This window comes from Miniopterus natalensis, chromosome 2 (genome assembly GCF_054644295.1).
Source record: "Miniopterus natalensis isolate mMinNat1 chromosome 2, mMinNat1.hap1, whole genome shotgun sequence".
Taxonomy (NCBI): Eukaryota; Metazoa; Chordata; class Mammalia; order Chiroptera; family Miniopteridae; genus Miniopterus; species Miniopterus natalensis.
Window position 1 is genome coordinate 55,689,012 of NC_142082.1, and position 23,371 is coordinate 55,712,382.

Here is a 23,371-nt window from a genome sequence, read left to right on the forward strand (position 1 = left end):
ACATGCACATAGATGTTTAACCAGTGCTTTTTCAGAGATATTATGAGAAAACACTAGCAGCCTTGGTCTGGAGGAGTAATTTATGACAGTGAGGTAAATGGTGTCCAAGATCACCTTGATCACATTAGCCATGCACTGCTGTCTTTCTTTAACCCTGTTGACAAATGGAATAAAAAAAGAAAATAACACAATGAATCCTATTTCAGCTGCTCACTCCATTTCTCCCTCTAGTACCTGCTGCCTTAGATCATCTGTCAGTAAGTTAACAGAGGAGAGACTAGAAGGAGAAACTGCAGAGGAGTGAGTGAGTGAGTGAGTGAGTGAGTGAGTGAGTGAGTGAGTGAGTGAGAGAGGAGTGTGGTTAATAGAAGATCTTGCGTCCATTGCTCCCCTCCCCAGCCTTTCTTCCCTTTTAGTTCATTAACTAGAAATGTGGAAAGGTGTGGGAGATGAATTTAACTTGTTCTGACACGAGTTACAGACAGCGAAGTGTGGCAACTTCCATAGTATTTCTGTCCTAGGGAGAGGTAATTGGAAAATGTGTTGTATGGTTAGGTGAAAAATAAAGGAATGATCGCGGAGAACAGTGGAATCAAATTAGAAGCATAAATGCAAGTGTGCTGAAGTTTTTAGCCACTTGCAAAATTGAGAGATACTATCAGGGCTGTGCAAATACATTGCTCTGATTAGTTTTCCTGGAGTGAAATAAGAAAATATTTATAAAATTGAGAATTCTGCCATAAATAATATTTTCTCTGTGATATAATGAACTAAAATAAGCCATAATTTGTATCTATGTTAAATTGAACTAAAACATTTAAATAATAAAGAACTGAATAAAAAGATTTCACTGTAAGAATAAAAATAACCTACATTGGAGAATTATTCTAAGTTGCTTAAAATGATGGAAGGTGTTCAATAAACAAAATAAAGACCAATTTATCTTAGAGGGTTTTATATTAGTTTTTTTAATTTGTTATGGAAGCTGTATTATCTTACTTTTTCTTTAGAACATGTTTTCATGCATAAAACACTAGTTTTTCTATATTAAGGTAAAGAGTGTTCAAGTTCAAAAGAATTAGACCTTTAGTTTTAATGATATTGAATAATTCAGTTATAATTTAGAATTATTATATTTGATTCCAGTTTTTCTTCTTAGATGTGGAGTGATTTTATTTATACATTCTTTTGTAGATTTTTTTAAGAATATATTTGAGCAAATCATTGACATAAAGGAAGGGTTAATTGAGAAAGAAACATACTAATACACAAAGTATCTCTCTTATATGAAGCTCTAGAAATTTTCTATTGTCAATACAAACAGAAAAACTAAAGTGAGATAATTGGGAAGGTGCCCATAAAGTCAGCCTGAATATATTATCACAACTATATATGAGATAATATTTGTTTTAAAAAGATTCTATGGCACTGTAAACTCAGTCTCATTAAAGACTGCATTTAAAAGGCTTATAAAGTTACTCATTAATGTTATCTTGTTGTATCTCCACAGCTTTTTCATTAAAGAAAATTCAGCAGAAAGCATTTTCTCCTGATAGCAGGAACCAATTTGCAATAAATGTTCTGGAAACCACTAGGGAAGCCATTACTGAGGTCTAATAAAAACAGACAAGCGTAACTTGTTCTATATTTTTGTTTCAATCACATACAGATGAGACCCCGCTTTCCACACCAACCGCAAGAGACAGCCTTGACAAACTTTCTCTAACTGGGCATGGACAACCACTGCCTCCCGGTTTTCCATCTCCTTTTCTGTTTCCCGATGGACTGTCTTCCATAGAGACCCTTCTGACTAACATACAGGTAGGCCTCTCTGCAATCTGAAAGAAAGGAACATAAAAACACAGTTGCAGGTTTTTACCAAATTCATACTATTACAGTTTAATCCATTCATGAGTCTGACTGAACCATGGTGTTGAACTTTTTCTTGCAATTTAAGGTTTTAAACTTGCTGCACTGATCAAACTGGTTTAGAAATACACAAATATGTATATTAAGTCTTAATAAAAACTTAGATGAAAATGACCTGGGCGTTTTAAAAATTATGTTGCCTAAATGTTCTCCTTACTGCTGACTAATGGAAAGAATTTAAATGTTTAAGTTTGTCCGATTTACTAAATGACGGCACACTAGTTCTAATAAATATTTAGTTATTTTTAAACTGTTGGACTTCCAGTGAGGAAATGATATGTTTAGTCATTTAAATATGTCTAGTATGAAAGAATCCAAAAACATATTTTCTTTCATAAATAAATTTGTTTCAGTTAATAGAGTTTCTTCAAAGAATAGACTTCAAAAAGCCATACAAAACTTTCTACGGATTTCCTATGTAGTCCTCAGGATGTATATTTTACGTACAGTACATTATGAATCAAAAATACTTGCAGTTAACAATAACATAGAGCATGGAGCCAAAATAATAAGAGTGTGTGGGATAAAAGAAAGCATAATTTTCTTGCCCACACATGAAGTGATCATGTGGGCCCCAGATGGAGATTTTTGCCAACTTCTCCATATTTGGAGTAGCTACTAGTAAGAATGTGCTTGCAGATACTGTGCTAGTAATATATATACATCTATATATATATTTAATTTTTACTCTAGCACTCTAACCTTAGTGATATTTTTCTGCACACATTTCCCCCATATTAAACTTTCTCCTAGTAGAAATGTAATTAATTTTATTTACCTCTCCAAGGACATAACAGAAGGCCTTTAATGTAACATATCTTCTCATCTATTAATATGGCATTTTTAATACTAATGTAATTAGAGTCTGCAGAACTGTATTCAACTTTAAGGTTTTATATCTCAGTAATTGAAGTAAATCATCAATCTAGCCTAACTTTAATCAAGGCCAAATAGTTGGTTATATTTTAAAGTAAACATAAGACTTCTTCTAAATTTAACTCATAGTATTTTTACTATGAGGTAGATTTTTACAATTTTTCTCTGTTAAATTAAATGCTTTTAGAAAACATCTATCAACATTTTTTTAATTTGTACTGTGACAAAAGGGGAACAATTCATTTTTAAAATGTATACAACTCCATATAAAGTGAAAAAAGAAAAAAGAAAAAAAAAGGAAAGTGAGGCATTTACTTAAAATTCTCCATCCAGTTGTGTGTGTCTTCACTAACTAAAACCTCTTTAACCAGGAAAGTGGTAATTTAATTTCAATTTTAGCAGAGAAAACATTTCTGGTTTTCTTCAGCATAAAACCAGCTTGCTCACCCGGAGAGTGGGTTTGCATGTGGACTCTTCTATTATGTGTGAACACCACGTCTCTAAAACAAATATTGTCAATTTGGAAGTATTCACCCACCCCTGACCAGTGCTACCCAGACAAGAAATGGTATATACATCACCTCAAACTGTAACTATTTCTTTAAAAAAAAAAAAAGAAAACCCTAGTCTTACAATGTATACATTTAGACATTATTTATTTTATTGAAGGTATTTTTGATTTAATATACTATCCTTTCTAAACTCCAGCCAGCCATGAAGACATATTTTAGCAAAAGTTGATGATAGAGTGATAGTCGAGACAAACCACATTATTTCTAGTTCAAATTCATAGCGATCTAGAATCATCGTGTTGTTAGAACACCTACAATAAGAATACATTATTATAAATATACTATATCCACTACAGTTTTACATATCTGTAATATGAATATAGGTGTAGATATAACATATTTATATGTATGTATTTAATATATATGTGTATATCAACATGTGCATATGTGTACACAAGGTAAAATAATGATTAAAAATCTTACTGAATTTCACGCACAGTTTTATATACACACACACACACACAAAACACATGTGTACATGTACACATATACACATACATGTATAGTGGATTTATGGTTAGTAATGGTTTTACAGAAGGTCACAGATACTAGCTCTTTTAGTATTGCCACATTTATTGAGTTATAGTAATATCCTTAGAATTGTATAGAATGTTTAAACAGTCATGACCCTGGATTATTGGGCATACAGTATAAATGTGTTTGCTCTCCAAATTCTAATTTTGTTAATTACATTCTGCCTACCTCAATTTCCTCTGTAATTTCAATTATATGCAGTGGGCTCCCTGCTTTCTATTTCAAGATGGTAACATTTTTGGTAAGTTTAAAGCTCCATATTTCCTTTAGGGTTATTTTATCAGGATAGCAATGAAAAAGAATTGAGTTGAAAATGTTTAATTTTTTAAATCGTACAATTTCATGTCTGAAATCAAAGATTTATATGCATATTTGCTATTTTAATTAAACCCAAGGCATTCAGGTTATATTTAAATTTAATGGACATAAATCCTATTTTTTCTTAGAATGAATGACCCAAAAAGCCCTTCAGAATAATTTGTTTAGGAGCAATTCTAATATTAAATAATTTAAGTTCATGATATTCTATAATTTAATAATTCTCAATTTTAAAATTTATAATTGTTACTACGGATGTTCCTTCCATGACACACCATAAAAATTGAATTTTTATAAGTGTTATTTTTTTGTGCTTTAAAAGAAGACCGGTATATATATGGCACCAGACTTTTATTATCTCTTTGAAACTTGAGTGTTTTAGAAATTAATAGTAATAATGGATAAAGATATATACAGTAAAGGATAGTAATTGCACTTTAATGAGAGATATGATACATTCTAGTTTTTGCTTTTCAGGATTTTTAAATTTTGTATTTTATATGAAATTTTATTTGTTTTTTAAAATGTGGCCAGTGTCATATGGTTTTTTTGTTCAAACATGTCCATGGAGAACTCCTTATGAAGTTTTAGGTGAGGAAACTGGAAATTTAGTGTCAGTTTACTAAATGTGACACCTTCAAACATTAACTACTATTTAAACGCACTCAAATGAGAATTTTACCCAGTATTCTTAATCTGGGCTTTCGTGTAATAATCATAGCTAGGATCCATACGTACATAGATTTGGGAACAAATAATATACATTGTTTATCTTATTACAGGAATTATTTAAAGTGACTTATAAATATTAAAATAAGAGATAAATAAGTAAAAAGTAGAAATATAAAATAAGGATAGAGAATATAAAATGTAGTTAGGAATGAGGTTGGCATTAAAGATAGATGCATTAAGGGGATGTATGACAGGAGTTTGGTTCACTCTAGCTTTCCTATATGAAAGAATTAAAAAGAGAGACCTAAAAGAAAGTTAAAACAACAATAAGTGGCTGTCCCATATTGATTCACTATGGTTTAATAAATACCCATAATCGAACTGTGGTATTTAAGAAGTATGCTCTACTTCTCTGTTTGAGGAAAGGAAATGAGAAAGAATTTGTCTAAGCACTAAGACTGAGATTCTCTGATCTTCCAGTCTTTATATTTTGATATCATGGCCAATAATGGTATATTTTATACATTCTAAAGAAATTAACTTTTTTCAATTCCATTATTAATACATAATTATAATTAAAATAGAGTTAGACAAAAGAGTTAAGAGGAAACTTTTCAAAACGATAAAACAACAAAATAGAGCATTGGCTTCAAAATATGGGTAGGCTGAGATCAGATATGTTGTTCTTGCATGACATCTTTTTATCTTTAATCATAATTATGTATTATACCTTCTCCCTTTTATGGCCATTACTAATTGTAAAAAGAGATAATAAAAAATCCCAGTAAAATACAGCCAATATTCAAAAGACAGTTTACTATGATGAAGAGAATAGCATTAAGGTCTTAAAAATCTGGAGTACATACCATATTACTATTTCATGTCATAAATACTCTACTACAACATACTTCACTTATGACATTTTTGGTCTTCAAATGCCTGGTAGTTTATTTCACACCAAGTAATTCTACAACACTAGGTGGATGCCCTACAATTTAACTCAATTCTGACACTTTCTACCTGGAGAATCAGTCCCATAAGACTGCCCTCGCCCCCACTTTAATGCCAATTGAAAATCTAGTTTTGAACTTGTGCAGCTGACCAATTGGCTACAGATCAGAAGTCCTGTGACCAAGTCCTCAGGTTCCTTGCTAGAGCAACTCACAGAACTCAGTGGGAGTGGAGTTCTTGGGGTACTGCTGAAATGAGCACTTTCAGAAGCCCCCACGGGAGAATGAGATGTGGAAAGAAACTTTATTTGCCTGGAGTTACATTCCTCGGGTTGTAAAGTCCCATGCCCCTTAAACCTGTCCTGAAAGAGGTGCAACTGGGAGTTCAGCAAAGCCAAAAGCAAGGCCAGAGTCCAGAGTTTCCATTCCATATTGCAGCCGGGTCTAGTTCAGCATCCAGGCTAATGAAAGCCCATTAATCCATTGTTTGGGCCCCACGTGGCCCTGAGCCATGTGGATGCAGGGGAACTACCCCCTGCAACAGGAAAGCCAGGAACCTGAGGCACCAGAGAGAGCAAGAGAAGCGCCTTTGTTCAGAAGTTTAAATATTCAGGTTTCATGCCTTTGCAGCGGCCACACCTGTTCTGGCCACCGACTCATCCCAGGTGTGAGTGGCAGACAGACAGGCCCCCTCCCAGGTCACTCAGACCTTACTGGGCATGCTGCTGTTGGCCTGCACCTTCTCCCAGTGAGCAGCAGGGGACGGACTTGGGGAGTGTTAAATCAGCAAAGCTGCGTCGATGGTGGGCCTATATTATCTAATCTTCCTTTTCCTGTTAAATAATAACCAGATTATAATAGTATCAGTTTGGGATCTTGGACAAGTCACCTGATCCTGCCGGACCTTGGTTTTCTCATCTCTAAGAGGTTTTAGTTAAAATGAGTATTGCTAAAAACCCCTTCAACTAGGGTATTTACCCTCATTAGAAGAACTAACACATTACTGAGCACAAATTTTGCCATATGAGTTTCACTGACACTCAAGGAACCTTACTTACTATCTAATAAACTCATCTAAAATACAAACTCAGACTGAGTAAACTTTTCCTCTGTCATCTAACTAGGATATTAAAAATGTTTCTTTCATATCAGTATTACTTTAGATTTTCTTATACAAGCAGAGATTTGTACTTTCCAGGCTACAATTGAAATAGTTGAAACATTGCTATATCAATTACAGTGCCCTTTTGAAAAGAAATAGAGACTCTTTCTCTGAAAAATTATGAAAATAATTTAATTTACAAGGTAGATCATTTTAGAAAACAAAAATATTTGTGTGTTATAACAACCACTATGCCTCACTTATGGGAAGGAATTTGAGGATAAACAACCATTGTCTCTTATAATTGCTGTGACAGAGTAAGCTTGAAATGCATTTCTTTAGAATTGTCATTGTCCAACTTCAAGATCAGGAGAACTGACCTCCCCTTGTAGAAAAATTCACATCATACACCTGTATCTTTTACTGTAACTCACATTGTTATCACTGAATTTTGCTCCATACTGTATGTTCATGTGAGATCCAGCATTTAGCATGACCTTTTGCACATGATCTACTTGGAAAATTTACGGAAATAACACAAATCTGAAACTATTACCACTGATAGTTAAAATGGTGTCCTAATGATTTGTAGATGTTAGGAACACTACTTGCTATAGCTTTTCCCAGGCCCCTGCTGCATTGAAATTTAATCTGTTTTCTGTATTGTTTTCTAGCAGGGCTGTCATGGGCAATAACATATTTTTGCATATGCATCAGTTTGGCTCTAGTGCAGATTTTTGTTCACATTGGACTCCTACTGATGTGCACTGATTTAAAGTCTAAAAATGAAACTTAATTTTATACAGCTTGTAAGTAGTCCCTAGGGGGTATTGGATCCTAAAAGCTAATATTTTTCAGACATAATCAGCAGGAATAGGTAATGTATTACCATTAGCTACATTAGCAACAACTGTAACAAAAAGAAACAATAAACATAAATGCTCTTAGCAACTTCATACTTTACAAGAAATATTAATATAAAAATAACACAAATTAGGGTTGCAGTTTAATGTTATTCAACATGTTTATTCTTAATGATTGTTTCATATTTAAAGAACACCAAAATATTGTGTTTTGCCAGCCAAGGACAATAATAGTTTAATAGTAATTTATTTTAAACAGATACTGATAATACAACCAATCAACACATTAAGTGGTGCCAACATTGGCATCTTGCTAAATAATCTCTAGACATTGCAGAGAGTACATCTTTCAAAGATAAGTCAACAAGAGCAATCAGAGCAGAAAATTAGAATTTGGTATCTTAGAATTAAAATACAGCTAAACTAAAGTTTTAATTGGGGTGATCTAAAAGGGCACTTGATGTAATGATCTCTTTCATTTGTTACTAATTGTTTGTTCCTGATAAAGAAAAAACATATACTGGAATGATGCTGAATTGAGTGAAGATGGCAGTTTCCTTAGCAGTTATGTTTTATTGTTAAAAACAAAAGAGTAAGGAGGGGCAAATTGTGGCATAAAAATCCTTCAGCTTGTTTCATACCACAATAATTAATCCAGGGAATTCGGGGTCAGGTATAGCAAATGTGAAATAATTCATATGTGCTTGAAGAGACTAGAAATGGCTCATAACAATGCTACATTGGTAGGCCGAACAAAGGGAATATCTCTTTTGCGCTAAGTGAAGGTGGAATTGCAGTTTCTGATTCAAGTTGCTTATGTTACCTCCTGCAAAGGGGTCACATCATAGAGTAGATCTACAAATGACACCAACTTCCATTTCATATATAATTGCAGTAGAAAATGTCAGTCTCTGATGTTCATGGACCAAGGCAAAATATCTTCTACTTTCAAATAGCTTTTTGTATTCCTGAGTTGCTAAAAATAGAAATTTTATCTTTTATTTTTACTGATAATTTTTTAAAGCATCTTAGGAGAGAATACATGTAGCATGCTTTGTATATGTTTTACATATCCTCATAATTTCATTTTCAAAAATCTCAGCTTATTATTAAATTTTAAAATAGCATATGGTAAACCAAAGTATACATATATTAAGATTCCATAATCAGTTGAATAAATAAACCCTGCTTTTACCATTTGCTCATGAACTACCATACTGTCAAATAGTCCCCAACCAGTTATTCTATATTTATCATAACAATTTTAAGTGACTTTTTAAAAAATAATGCACTATTAAGCCACTAAGTTTTAGATCATAAAGTTTTAGATCACTTACATATCTTATACATCTTAAGAAAAATGTACCAATATTCTAAATTTATTCATCAGATGTTTAAAATCTGCTATATTATAGGCACTCTCCAGGCCCTGAGAACATAGTACCAAATGAGAGAAAATGTCCCTGCCTCAGAGAGCTCACAGTTTAGAATAGGAGACACATAAATAAATGACAACATTATGTAATAAATGTTATGAAGAATTTTAAGAAGGGAATAACAAGGTGTGTTTGAAGGGCTATTTCAGATAGGATGGCAAGAGAAGGCCTTCCTTGAGTGGTGACTGAGCGAAGGTGAAATGAAATGAAGGCAGGAGCCATACAAAAATTGGGAAGAAAAGCATTCAAGAAGGGAACAGAAAGAGCAAAATCTCTGGTGCAGAAACAAATTGTTGCCTTGAGGAACATAAAGCCCACTCTGTCTAGTATAATTTCAGTAGGGAATGGTGGTGAATGAGCTCCAAGAGATAGATGGGTACTGCCAGGAACACTTGGGGTTGCACAAACCATGTCAGATAATTACTTGTAGAAGAGTTTCGGTCTAATTTCTAACTCAGTTCTTATTTTTTAGACATGCTTGGGTGCTGCCCTCATTTAGCTTTAGATTTAGACATTCTAGTTAGAAGCAACTAATTCTGAGTGCCAAAAATAATTGTCCTCCTAAAATATTTTTATTAGATTTAGAAATTCTGTCCTTTAATTATAGTGCTTGTCTTAGGGAGTTCAGAGTGAATGCACAAGAATGAAAGAATTTGATAAGTGGGTTTTTCTTTTTTAAAATGCTTTTAAGTAATGAATGAAATGTGCTTTGTGCTAAAATATTACAATTCTGAATACCTTCTTTGTACAGGGGCTCTTGAAAGTTGCCATAGATAATGCCAGAGCTCAAGAAAAACAGGTCCAACTGGAAAAAACAGAGCTGAAGATGGATTTTTTAAGGGAACGAGAACTGAGGGAAACCCTTGAGAAGCAGTTGGCTATGGAACAGAAAAATAGAGGTATTGTCAAACTTCCAAATAAGTTTAACACTTTACGTAAGATATTTAAAATAACAGTACTATGCTTGGTGATTTACTATGAGACTATACTTTTTGTTCTTTACTTGTAGCTAAAGTTCAAAGCAGAATTTGAATCCTGGGCTCATTGTATTTCTTAATCTCCAATGTACAAAGTTTCTCTTCCATTCATACCTCAAGATATTGAATATATCCATTATATCATTAATCACATAATTTTTATTGTTTATGAGTTTAACAAATTAATAATTTTAAGACAGACAGCCAAGAAGAAAAAGCTCATATTCACAGTTGCCCTTTGAAAAACTTGAGTTAAAGTATAAAGCTAAAATAGAAAGTACTGATTGTTCAAGTGAAATGGATTTAGTAAGATATTTATCAAATGAAATTGAAGACTGATGAATATCTGAATTACCAAAGGCGAATGTTTGTATAATAATACTCCTGAACACCTCATTTTCATCCAACAAGGTCAAGTACACATTAGAGTAGAAACCAACATGAATCAGTTTATTGGGTAAAAATAATAATACTATCAATATATTAATTGTTTCTTTTAACATACTTTACAGTGTCTGTATACATATTTTTGAAGGTCATTTATATGTGTTTATTTTATGTATGAGATTGAAGAGTATTTTGTTTACAACCAACTTCCCCTTTGCCTCAACTATAAATTTCTCCTAAGTATTCTAGAAAGAGTGCTTTTTTTCTCTCATTCGATAAGAATCCATAGTAAATACTACACATATTCTCCTTTTATATGTCTGACATGGACATTTAAAAATTATTGTTCTGTTTGCTTTTAAAACTGGCAGGATTTTGTAGGTCTTCATAGTAGCTATTGCTGCTATGCAATAGCTAGTGGGTTCTTGGGATGATAGTGATTCGGGAAATTGCCACCCCAATAGTACAGTTCTATAGCACAGTTCTAAATAATGTGGCTTCACGTAGATTTAGGTACTAAAATAATAAAAACAAGACAAACATTGACAATGGGGTATGTTCTAAGTGCATAATGAAATTTGGTCAGAGTTCATTATATGGAACCATATTCCATAAGGTAGCTATGTCTTGATTTTGTTTGCACTTGGAAATCTTTTTTTTTTTTTTGACGAGACTTAAAGGCAGATCCTTGAATTCCTAAATTAGCTTTTGGTTACTTGAGGGACCTTAAGAGTTTTATTGGTTAAAACGTGTTGGAGGTTTACTCTGTTTTACTCCTTTAACCACTAGAGGGCAAAACATTTCACTAATCACACCTTGAACCTCCCATTTAATTAATTTCGAACAATAAATTAAAGCTAATAACTGTCAATAATTATCTCTTATGGACGTATCTGTTGAAGTAATGTATTATCCTGAGGCGAGAGCATGGCAATCCCATTTGGTTCACTCTCAGGAAGAAACAGTGAGCGGTCAGCGGCAAGGCGTTGGGTATTGAGCTTTTAGTGCCATGGGAGTGTACAATCCAAATAAGTAATTCAAAACCTACTGTTTCTTTCCAAATAGACTTATAAACAATCGTCTTTAGAAAAGGAAATGGGAGGCCAGTGATTTTGTTAAGATAAGCACACGATTTTCACACTATTAAATAAAAGAAATTAGCATATTTATATAAAACCAGTTTTGTTTTCCCTATAAGACTGTAGCCAATGTACAGTTTCTGTTAATATATGATACCAGCAACAATAAGCTCAACGAGGTCATGGTTTGCCATCTTGACAATATTAATAATTATATAAATGGGATATGTGGACATTAGAAACTGAAACTAAAATTCTTTCTTGAACTATATTACACTATTTTATATATGGACTAAATACTTGTTTAAGAAATGTTTTTCTTCTTTAATCTGTAGTAAGAAATCAAATAGTACACTTGGAATGATTGTTCCTTATTACTAACTCTACCAGAAGGATTTTCTCATACTGAATCTGTCACATTTAAATCCACAATGTTTAACAGCCATCCAAAAAAATTACTTCAAAGAAAAACATCTGTATGCTTCCCATATGCTGATTGCTTACTTTATGTATATATTGTATAAGTTAAAAGTTATTATGCTGAAAATACAGTTAAGATAAATTTTATGAAGAGCATTTATTTGTTATTATTTATTGGTGACATGTTGCATAGAAATATTTAAATTGTCCAACAGGAAAGAAAATGTATCATAATCAACTTTTTGTATCATAATCCACTTTCTTATACCATAGCACATTATTGTTAGCAGTAGCGTATTATTAGCTATGAGGTTTTATACTCCACCAAATTCCTGGTGAGTAAAAGTATAACTTTCTTGAAGTATGTTACAGTGCATATCAATTTGCTATGAAGTAACTATTAATAATTATTATAATTTTATAATAGCTTCAACCAAAAAAAATCTGCTTATATATGTTAACAATAATTAAGAATATGTAGCTCCTTATATACAATAATCTTATTACATTTCCTAAAATCTCAAAATTATTAAAAATCTAGCTGGTATAACATTGTTTTGTAAAACATAAGGGAAGTGCCCCATTTACTACTCAAAATTGCTGCTTCATAGATAGGAGGCATACTTATAAATGTTTGCACTATTCTAAACTACTCTGTACTATTCTGATTCAAGGGCAGAGTCTAAGCCCCAACATTCCTTTAATTAGGCTTCCTTTATCAGAGAATTCAAATATTTACTAAAATTAGTTTCCCATTAAATCTGTCTCTAACAAATGACAATTAAAGCCATTCTTACAATGCAATGTAGTTCAAGGCTAAGTAAAAATTGGCCTTCTTGGACATTTTACTGGGATTTATTTTAGGTAAATGTGGCGTTTTTTGGACTTCCTCTGCATAGATCCAATGCAGTAGGTGCGAGGGGGGGGGGGGGCGGTATTATAAGAAATACAGATCATTTATAAGTTTGATCATTGCACAAACTTAATAAAAAAATCATGTCCACCCTCTTTTTTAGCCATAGTTCAAAAGAGGCTAAAGAAGGAGAAGAAGGCAAAGAGAAAATTGCAGGAAGCACTCGAATTTGAGACAAAACGGCGCGAACAAGCAGAGCAAACACTAAAGCAGGCAGCTTCCACAGATGGCCTCAGGGTCTTAAATGGTAAGAGGGTGCATCTTTATGTGTGGCTAACTACTTTTGTTTTGTATGCTCAAAAGACGATTTAGACATGTGTTTGTGGTTTTGTCTATTTCTATGTCCTGTCATTCATTAAACTGTGCTCCTTGCTGATAGGTTGGTGTAAAGAATAGTCATATGTGTTGGGGGAAATGCATTATTTCATAGGTGCTTCCACTGTTCGTTGCTTAACTCCAGTATCTGGGACCTGACATCGCTTCTCTGTTTAACCAAATCTGTCTCTACTGAAACATGATAAAATAGTAATCTGAGAACTTCCCAACCCCTGTCCACTTCTATGAGTAAATTTGTGTTATTTATCTATTCAGACAAATCTTTTGATAATTCTTATGGTTATAGTCTCTGTTCAACCTTTAAAAGATGAGAAAGATTTAGATAATTTTAATTCAGCACCAGAGTTAGAAGTCATTGTTGTTGTTTTTAAGGACAATAGAAATCAAATGAAATGTGTGTCACTCTTACCTTTCTGTGATTTTAGACTCCCTGACCCCAGAGATAGAAGCTGACCGCACTGGTGGCAGAACAGATGCTGAAAGGACAATACAAGGTAGGAATTTGCAAAAGGCTATAAATCTAGATCTTGCTATATGAGTTTTTCCTCAGCTTTAGCCTGCTATTCAAGCATGTAGCCTACCATCTGGGCCACATCAAAACAAGTTCAAACAAGGTCAAGTTCATCTTGCTTGTTTATATGAGTGAATTCATTTTGTGCTGATAGATTTTCTTTAAATTAACAGGTCATTTCTGTTTATACAATGCAATTAAAAAGGAATAATTAATTTTAAACAATGTATGATTTAATCTTAGACACAGCAAATGTATTTTATTGAATGCTAGAAGCCCGATTTAATGCAGGAAGGATTTATAAGTTCTATTCTATATAAATAAAATCATAAGTTAATCAGCTAGGGAGTCTGTAACATTTGAAAATTTCTTCTTGTTTTGTGACAGTTACTGCCAGGAACATGCAAAATAGACTAGTCAAATATAAAATTGTTTAGTCCTAAATGGATTTTCCAAATGTTTTGTATGTTATTATATACATTTTAATAACACAAATCTGCTGAGCAAAATCATATATTAGAATACTAAAGGGAATTGTGTTGTACACTCAGAGGAGCTCCATATATATATTGCCAAGACCACCTTTTGAGGAAATGACAAAATTTGAGGGCAACATTTAGTCTAACATCTATTCTAGACAGTATAGTGGATCTAACTTCATGAATACAGAATAGTAAAAAGAGCATTTGTTTTCTGTTTTAAATGAAGATGATTCTTCAAACAGAAGCCTAAAATGATTAACTGCAACAATTCTCCCAATTGCTTTTATTTTGCGTTTTAAGCTCAACCATGTTGGGGATGTTGTTTGACATTGTGTTACTTAATCAGTTTCAAATGTGTCATTCTTGGTTTAGTGAAAAGGAAACCCATCTGTTTAAGTATCACATATGCAGTAGGTAAATATCAGAAACTTGAAACATTCCTAGAGAATGTTATTTGCCTATTGTGTATTTTACCTGAAAACCATGGTATTTATTTTTTTTAAATCCTAAGTCTTGAACTCTATGTTATTTTGAGGCATCTCCTTAGATTTACAAGATTAATGCAATTGTAAATGTACAAAGAAACTTTATTTTTTAAGAGTTGTGTGGATTTCAGCCAAATTATATGTGTGTGTACAATATAATATTATTAAAATCATATATTTCTCTTACATCTCTTTTTTAAAAATTGCATACACATATTAACACATTCCCAACAAAAGTAGTGCTCTTGATCAGAGCCAGTAACCTTAGAAAGGCCAATGTAAACATCAGCCCTGGTTTGTGTGGTTACTCATACAACCACATGAGTAACCACATAAGGGTTGGTTACTCATGCTCTGATTTAGCTAATGTCCAAAGTGGTCTAAGAGAGCACATTGATCTCCAGGTAGATGAGATATATAAATTATCTGGTGTCCACAGAATTCTCAAGATGGTCAGAACTTAATCTAAGAAAAATTATAGACAATATAATCTTGCACCTAAATGGGAGATTTATCATTAATATTAAGAAATGTTTAGGCATTGAAGAAAAATATTTGCATAGTTGACATAATATATATTTTATAAGTTTGCTATCAGAAATATTTTGGTTATCAATAAGGCTATAATTATTATTTGAATTTTTAAAATTCACATATATTCAAATATACACTTTAATATGGATAAAATCTTGCTGTATGAGGTTGAAATACTGAGAATTCTCTTTCTAGTGTGATCCTCTTACTCTGAGGAAAATTTTTAATAATAAATTGCCTTCTTTTTACTATTCAGAATGCTGTCAGTTGGAAACATAGAAAACCTATCCAAATAGCTTTATAATTAAGGAAACAAAACATTTGAACAAGTATATATAGTAACTTTAAGCCAAATATAAATGATTATGAGGTTATTTATTGCTTTTGTTTAATTGTAATATGAAATCTTCATTCATTCATTTAGCTTGTCAATTGAAATGATGTTCCTCAAGTTTAATGTGAATAATCAGTAATTTTCTACTTTTTGCATATTTATACTTAAATTTAATAACTTTCTTAAAATTGTTTAATGCACAGCTAGTTTTCAATAAAACTCTTAACTAATATTCATTATTTTAATTAGATATTATGATTTTTATCAAATGCAATTTAAAAAAATACAGTACTTGAATCTGTATTTCTATGTATTAGTTGCTAAAAAGTTATTTCACCTGCAGTTGAACTACCCAAGTCTTAAAATACGACAGCAAAGAGACCACTTTTGCTACTCTAATTCCACCAAATAAGCTCATTTAGCCCTTTGAAGTTTTTTAACCATAAAAACTAAATTCATATATTTGGAAGCTAACAAACAGAACAAAATTAACTTTGAATAAAATAAATCAAAGGAAAAAGACTGTATTTAGTTAAATTCTGAGTCTAAGCACACGAATGGAAAAGCAAGGAAGAAAAACCCAGAACGAATTGCTGATTTGTGAAATGGCCTGTCAGGCATTTTGGGAGCCATGAGCACTTGCTGCTTCACAGTTGAGAAACGACACAAATGCAGCCTCTCGCTCGCTTAGCTGTCTCTCTCTCAGCGCCCCTGAGCCCAGGTGGTACGATACTCTTTGCACTCTTCCTTGCTCCCAATGCAGCCATAAATGAGATTACTCTCTATTTTAAAATAAACGCAACTTAATTAGGACAGACAAAGGAAACTCACATTTATTCATGCTTGTCATGTATTTATTTGTAACATTTTGACAATTAAAAAATGCCAGGCGTGGCCTGAGAGTCAGTTACCTAGCAGTCAGGCACTTCAATACAGCTCAAGTGCCAAGTAATTACTCCTATAAGCACCTCAGGTATGACTAAACATTGCCTGGGTGGCATTTAGTGCCATGATTTCTGTAAAACTATAGAGGAGGGGCCCTAAATATCTTATCTTTTTTTTAAATAATATATTTCTATTGGTTTCAGAGAGAGGAAGGGAGAGGGAGAGAGATAAATAGAAACATCAGTGATGATCATTGATCGGCTGCCTCCTGCGAGCCTCCACTAAGGATTGAGCCTGCAACCCGGGCATGTGCCCTGACCTGGGATCTAACCGAGATCTCCTGGATCCGAGGCGGATGCTCAACTGCTGAGCCATCCTGGCCAGGCTATCTTGATTATCTTGATAAGTAAGATATATCAGTTCATAGTATACAAGGATAAATTTTTCATTGCTGATACTTCTGATAACTAACTCAAAATTTATGAGTTTGGAGGAGATGTTATGAATGTAGAATAAATATCCAAAGATTACAACACAGTAACTTGCTTTAGGAGCTGAACTGCATGGTGATTAACTCTCTCATACCTTGAGTCTTACAGATTTATTTATATGTCCTGATTTGTGTTGGAGTTTGAAAAATTTATCTTATTTTTAAGTTTTTTGTAAGATTTCTGAAAATATATAGAGTAGACATGGTATGTTTAAATACTCACTGAGCAATGTTTTGGACCAGTCAATAAGTATCCTCCAAAAACCCTTCTGTATGTGTGGGTAACATCTACACCCACTGTGCGCAGTCAGATATGTCACATGATGGCTTTCTTTAGGCAAGTCCCAGTCTCTTTTTATTTTCTTGCCCTAAACAACCATCATCCATCTAAATGGATCAACACATATTTTGACAACTTTAAAAAGTATCTTCTCAGCCCATTCAGTCATCTGTTAAGAGTTCCAGATAATATTTAACTTTTATTGGCTGTCTCACAGGGACGTCAAAGTCAGTACACAAAAATAGAAAGGATCCCCCCTTCCCCACCCCTGCAAACCTGTCTTCGTCCAGTGCTCCCTCCCTGTGGTACCCACAATCTGTCCAATCCAGTATCCTCCTTAGTATATAATGAAGGGAGAGTCAGCTTGACATCTCCCTTCCACACCCTTGCCATCCAATCACGTTTCCCCTTCGTTCCCTGTGCTTTTATTGCACTGAAATTTTTTTGATTTCCTGAAAGCCTCACATCTTTCTCCCCCTGACAGAGACATTTGCCCCTCTTCCTGCTTTACTTACCCATCCTTTTAGTCGCATCATTGAAGCTACTGCCTTCAGGGATGCTTCCTAGACTCCCCACCGGCCTGGCAACACCACCTCCCTGCCCCTGAAGCCTCTTAGAGGCTCTGACCACGCCTCTCACTTCTCCACCATTGCATGCTGTGCATGTGTAGCTCCGGGTTCAAGTCTTCTTTCTCTCTGCAAGGAGCCAGCAGAGCACAAAACATTACTAATTTTTTCGCTACTGTGCTCCTAGTGCCCAGCAGAATGCTCACACATCCTGCTGCCTGCTACGTCTTCCTGAAGGATTGTATCAGCCATTGATGAATTAGGATCTATATTAGGTCTTGTGGATGCCGAAGATCCTATTGTTCTGACATTTCTCAGAGTTTAGTTGGAGAGGCTAACGGGAGCAAATAAAGGGTAATATGATTCTGCCTAGGAAAGTCAGAATTATAAATTCAGACAGAATTAATTTTTATTTCTGACAGTTGAATTAACAGTATGTGTTTATTCCTCTTGTGGGCATTTCTAATCATTCTTACTTTTTGTGCATTTGGCCTAAGATTTGGATTTTGTGATTATTCACTTACACTCAATTTTTCATTATAAATGTATATTTAATTTAACATATATAGTCATATTTATTCTTTTATTTAATATACATTAACCTCATGCTTGTCTTTTTATTTGTTTCATATCATTTCAAATGATTAAATCTTTAACAGGTATTGTTTAGGTGACCAATCAATATATAGACATGAACTATAACATGGGAGAATTGTGAATTAGGCTTATTTTATACATTTCCAAAATGTCTACAAAGTTCACTTTTGAAATAGTACCTGTTGCTTTTTTTTTTTTTTCCCTGAGTAAAAAGCTGTCCCTTTAAAGCAAAGAGTAATTGTTCATGGGAGGGTAAAGGGGGCGGGGGTGGGTGGAGGTGGGCCAAGGGAGTATAAATGAGGATGAGGGGGAAAGAGACTTTGCTTTGGGATATGGGTACACAATGCAGTGCACACTGGGAAAGAACTTTAAAGATTAATTAAATCTCTTTATTTTGCAAAAGAGGAATCCCAGGCTTAATGAGGGTGCATGAGGTCTTAAAGGGTTACAGCATGTGTTAATGGGAGTTGGAAATATAACTTGGTTCAGTTGTTTTTCACATTCCCTTGTTTTCTTCCTGATTGTGTTTCGACCAGGATTGTGAAATATTGCTCTTTTAAAATATGTGATTATTGTTACAGTAACCTCCCCATATCTGCAGGGAATACATTTCAAGACTCACAGTCAATACCTGAAACTGAGGGTAGTAACCAGCCATGTTTTTTCCTATATATACATACCTATGATAAATTTTAATTTATAAATTTGACTCAGTAAGAGATTAATAACTAATAATAAAATAGAACAATTATAATAATATACTGTAATTACAGTTATGTGAATGTGGTCTCTTTCTGTCTGATCTCTCTCTCTCTCTCTCTCTCTTTCCCCCCTCTTCCTCTCTCTCTTTTTGTGATAAAGGGTCTGATAACCCAGATTGCTACTTAGTGGCTGGTAGTACAGACAGTATGGATATGCTATAAAGTGGAATGATTCACTCCCAGGGTGGAACTAGCAGGAAGGTGCATGATTTCATCAGGTTACTCAGAATGGCGCACAATTTAAATGTATGAATTGCTTATTTCTGGAATTTTCCATTTAATATTTTTGAACTACTGTTGACCATGAGTCACTGAAAGTTTCAGAAAGCAAAACCACAGATAAGGGGGGACCACCATGTTATTTGTTTAGTAACACAGCTCCAAGCTATTTTAATACAGGTGATTCTTAAGAGTGGAACTTATATCTTTCCTCAAGCTTTTTTAATTAAATCAAATGGTCTAGTACTCAATGAATTTCCTAGTAATGCATTTTTTAGACTTAATGATATTACATAGTAAGTGGAAGCAGTAACTTATTAAAATAATGAGGTGGATTAGGAATTGATATTTATTGAGCCTTTCCTTATATTCTAGTTTAAAGGTGAGATAAGTAAAGCTCAGAGTGGCTAGTTAACATTCTCACATTTGTACTATGAGTTAGTGAGGTTGCTGACATTTGATTCCAGATTGATAACCCCCCAAATCTTTATTCTTTCCTAAATGTTTTGTTATCTGGACTTATATGTCTCCCTCCTAAGATAACTACATACAGCCCCATCACTCATTTTGGATAGTTAGCATATTACCAGTTAATAACTTCAGAAGTTCAAAACAGTCTACTGACTTCTACTTAGGAATGATATACAATTGGGAGGGAAAAAGTTTCCTTTCTAGTTTTTTACTTTTTCATTAGCTGTTATACCTATACAATGTCTATGGACACTTCCAGGCACACTGGGGGAAAATCTCATTCTAAGTGAAGAAAATAAAGTGGCAATAATTGAAATTAAGAAATTAATCATGTTTAGATAAGAAGCTTATTAGCATTTAATGAACTTATGATAAATTTAAAATCAGACACAAATCTAATTTTGACAATATAAAACATTTGGAGAGCCTCTTTAATTTTTGTGCAGTGCGTGATTGAACAGTTACTAAATATATCCCAAGACTTTTACACTCTAACGGTCTTAAATTGAACCTTACTTAAACTTACCACTTTTGAGATCATTATGAAAGTATCCTATAAATTTGATTTCTTATGCATATTTTTATTTCTAATCTTTAAAGAAAGACTTGTAAGTTTAATGCAGGAGTGAATGTTCTCTAGGCAACTCTGTAGAATCTAGCAATTAAAATCTGCTAGATGTCAGGTCTAGATTCATATCTCAGCTCTACTATTTTTTTTTCCCTTTAGTGATTGCTTAACCTCAGAGGGTCATTATGAAGATCAAATAAAATAATCCATGTAAAACACTTAGCACATACTAGGCAATAGTAGACACACAGTTAAATTTTAGCTGTTAATATTAAATCTTATTACTTTGTGCTAACATATTTATAGTGCCTACCAACTGGTATAAACACTAAAACTATTATTATTCTAATATACAATTTATTTTTATTTTTCAGAAAATTAGTCTTTATTTATAATATAATATTAATGTAGTTTCATATTAAACTTTTTGCAGATATTTACAATAATTTCTTTGTTATCTGAACTTAATTTTCCATATTTAAAAATGTCTTTATTTAGTTTAAAAGGGATAGACTTTTGATTAAAAAACTAAAAAACATAGGGTAGGGAGGGTTTGCTTAAAACTGATTTCTGGGCTGCCTGCAGTACATATTGACTATTGTTTATTCATTTACAAATATGTAATCACCATAGGGATTACCTCAAACTACTTTTCTGGATCTTAAAAAATAAATATTAGAATAATGTTACTGTGAACAAAACTAAATAATAATACATTTACTATAGTCTCTTAGCACTGGTTTTCTGGTGTTTGGCAGCATTTCAGTACAGCTAATCAATTTAAAAAAGCATTGATTAAGCTGAACAAAAGATGATATTGATTGCAGGCAGTAACCAATAAACAGGCTAATGTTCCATAGTTATCATAGTTCATTGTTAACTACTCATTTAACTTCATAGAGTTATTATTATTAAATATAAAGTTTCAGAGATACTCATGTTTTAATATTTTATAAACTTTTAGAAAAATGTTTTCTTAATTTCAGTATAAGCATTTTCTTTCTTTTAAGAATTATATAAAACAGTAAATCTTGTTTTTGGATATAGGTAGATATGCTTAAACTCCAAATGGTGAAGGTTTCTTATCAGTTTTGTTGGAAATGGCTTCTTATGTAATTTAAACTAATTAGACTTGAAATTAGACATTGTGGCAGTTAAGTTTGAAGTTTTTCAAAACAGTCATAAAATTTAATTCATTATCATTATTACTTACATAAAATTATCTTCAATGTATTATTTTAATAGAGCTAATTTTCTAAACTTCTGGTTTTTATAAAAAAAAAAGTATGACTGTCATTATTGTACATTTGTGTTGAGTGGTGACATGTGAGGTCTTATAATGTGATTTTGATTCTTATTTCATTGCCTAACTGTTAGGCAAATTAAGGCAAAATGATTGGACTTAGTTTGTAATTCATTGAAATGTTTTATTCTAGTAAAAGTAATATAATAGGTGATCAGTGTGGACTATGAGAGCTTAGGGGAAATAAGGAATATCAGGAATAATAGATTTCATTTAGAAGTTTTGAGAAGGGAAATGGACATTTGTACAACTAAATTGCTTTTTTAAGTATTGATAAAGAGCATTTATTAATGGAAAATATAATAATGTTTTGTTAGCATAGAAAAATTGAAAAATTGAATTAAAATGGCATTTTCATGAACTTGTTTTTGGCTTGGCTTGAACACTGTGTGAAGACCATTATCAAAGAATAATGATAAATGGAAATTGGGAAAGATATTAGAAGGGGGCCCTAAAGATCAATGCTAGATCCATTTTGATTTAACATCATAATTAGTGATATGGAAGAGTGGTTAAACAGAGCATATCATTGAAGTACACAGATAATCTTAATTTAGACAGTGTAAATATGCAAAAAAAAACTTAGATAATTTAGAAATTTTAGGGTGAATAAAATGAAATTACCTTTGTAAAAGAGAAAATTTGATTTTAAGATGTTTTCAGTAAACACTAAATAGCTCAACAAATATCAATGATAGTATATGTCCACTTACAACTTTTCATAGTATCCTGTATTAACAGTGACTAGCTTCAGGGCTGAGAAAAGTGTCATAGTATAGGTAAAAAGTAAGCCTTTGTCATTTTAATTTATATATATATATATATATATATTTATTGATGATACTTTTAATTATTATAACTGGACAGTTTAGCAAGTTGGCTTCTCATTGTGGCCAATGCATTATTATTATTATTTTTAGGCACTAGGTTTTTACTTTGAGTCCTTTTAAATTTTCATTATTAAGGGAAATGTTGATGGCCATTTTAGCCAATTAATTTGCTGACTAAAGACCTTAAGTTGAAAATGTGCATAATATCTACCAAAGCTGAAGAGGGCTACCATTTGGTACTATAGATTAGTGGTTCATATTTATAAAATCTGCTTTCTCTTTCTGTATCTACCCTTAGACAGTAAAATTACCCTGGCCATGTAAAAGAAACTTTAATAAATATAGAGAATGACTTCTTTAAGATGGAGCATGAATACAATTTTTAAAATATTTTTGAGAAATGTTTTTATACTTTAAGAGTTATAAAAGTCATTAAAATATTTGTTACATAAAAAGAACCATCATTTTAAAAGCCTATTCACTAAATTATAGGATTTGCACAAAATAAATAAAAAATTGGTACATAAACCCATGATGATGGAAAGTATATTATCAATTTTGATAGCATGTATATGTTTAGACATTCATGATATATAACACCCTTTGCTTTAAATTTTCCTTTAGGAAAAAATAACACATCATCATTTAGACTATAAATGTAAAATGCTTATGGTGCATTATTCCGCCTCCC

General features: G+C 32.6%; 1 protein-coding gene across 1 annotated transcript in view; it reads left to right on the plus strand.

Moving 5' to 3' along the window:
• DACH1 (dachshund family transcription factor 1) overlaps positions 1–23,371 on the plus strand; it is a 393,489-nt gene that overhangs the window by 347,381 nt on the left and 22,737 nt on the right. The window contains exons 7-10 of the mRNA XM_016216439.2: positions 1,670–1,821; positions 10,004–10,151; positions 13,132–13,275; positions 13,790–13,858. Of these exons, the coding sequence (XP_016071925.2) occupies positions 1,670–1,821; positions 10,004–10,151; positions 13,132–13,275; positions 13,790–13,858 (513 nt within the window). The remainder of the gene's footprint in view (positions 1–1,669; positions 1,822–10,003; positions 10,152–13,131; positions 13,276–13,789; positions 13,859–23,371) is intronic.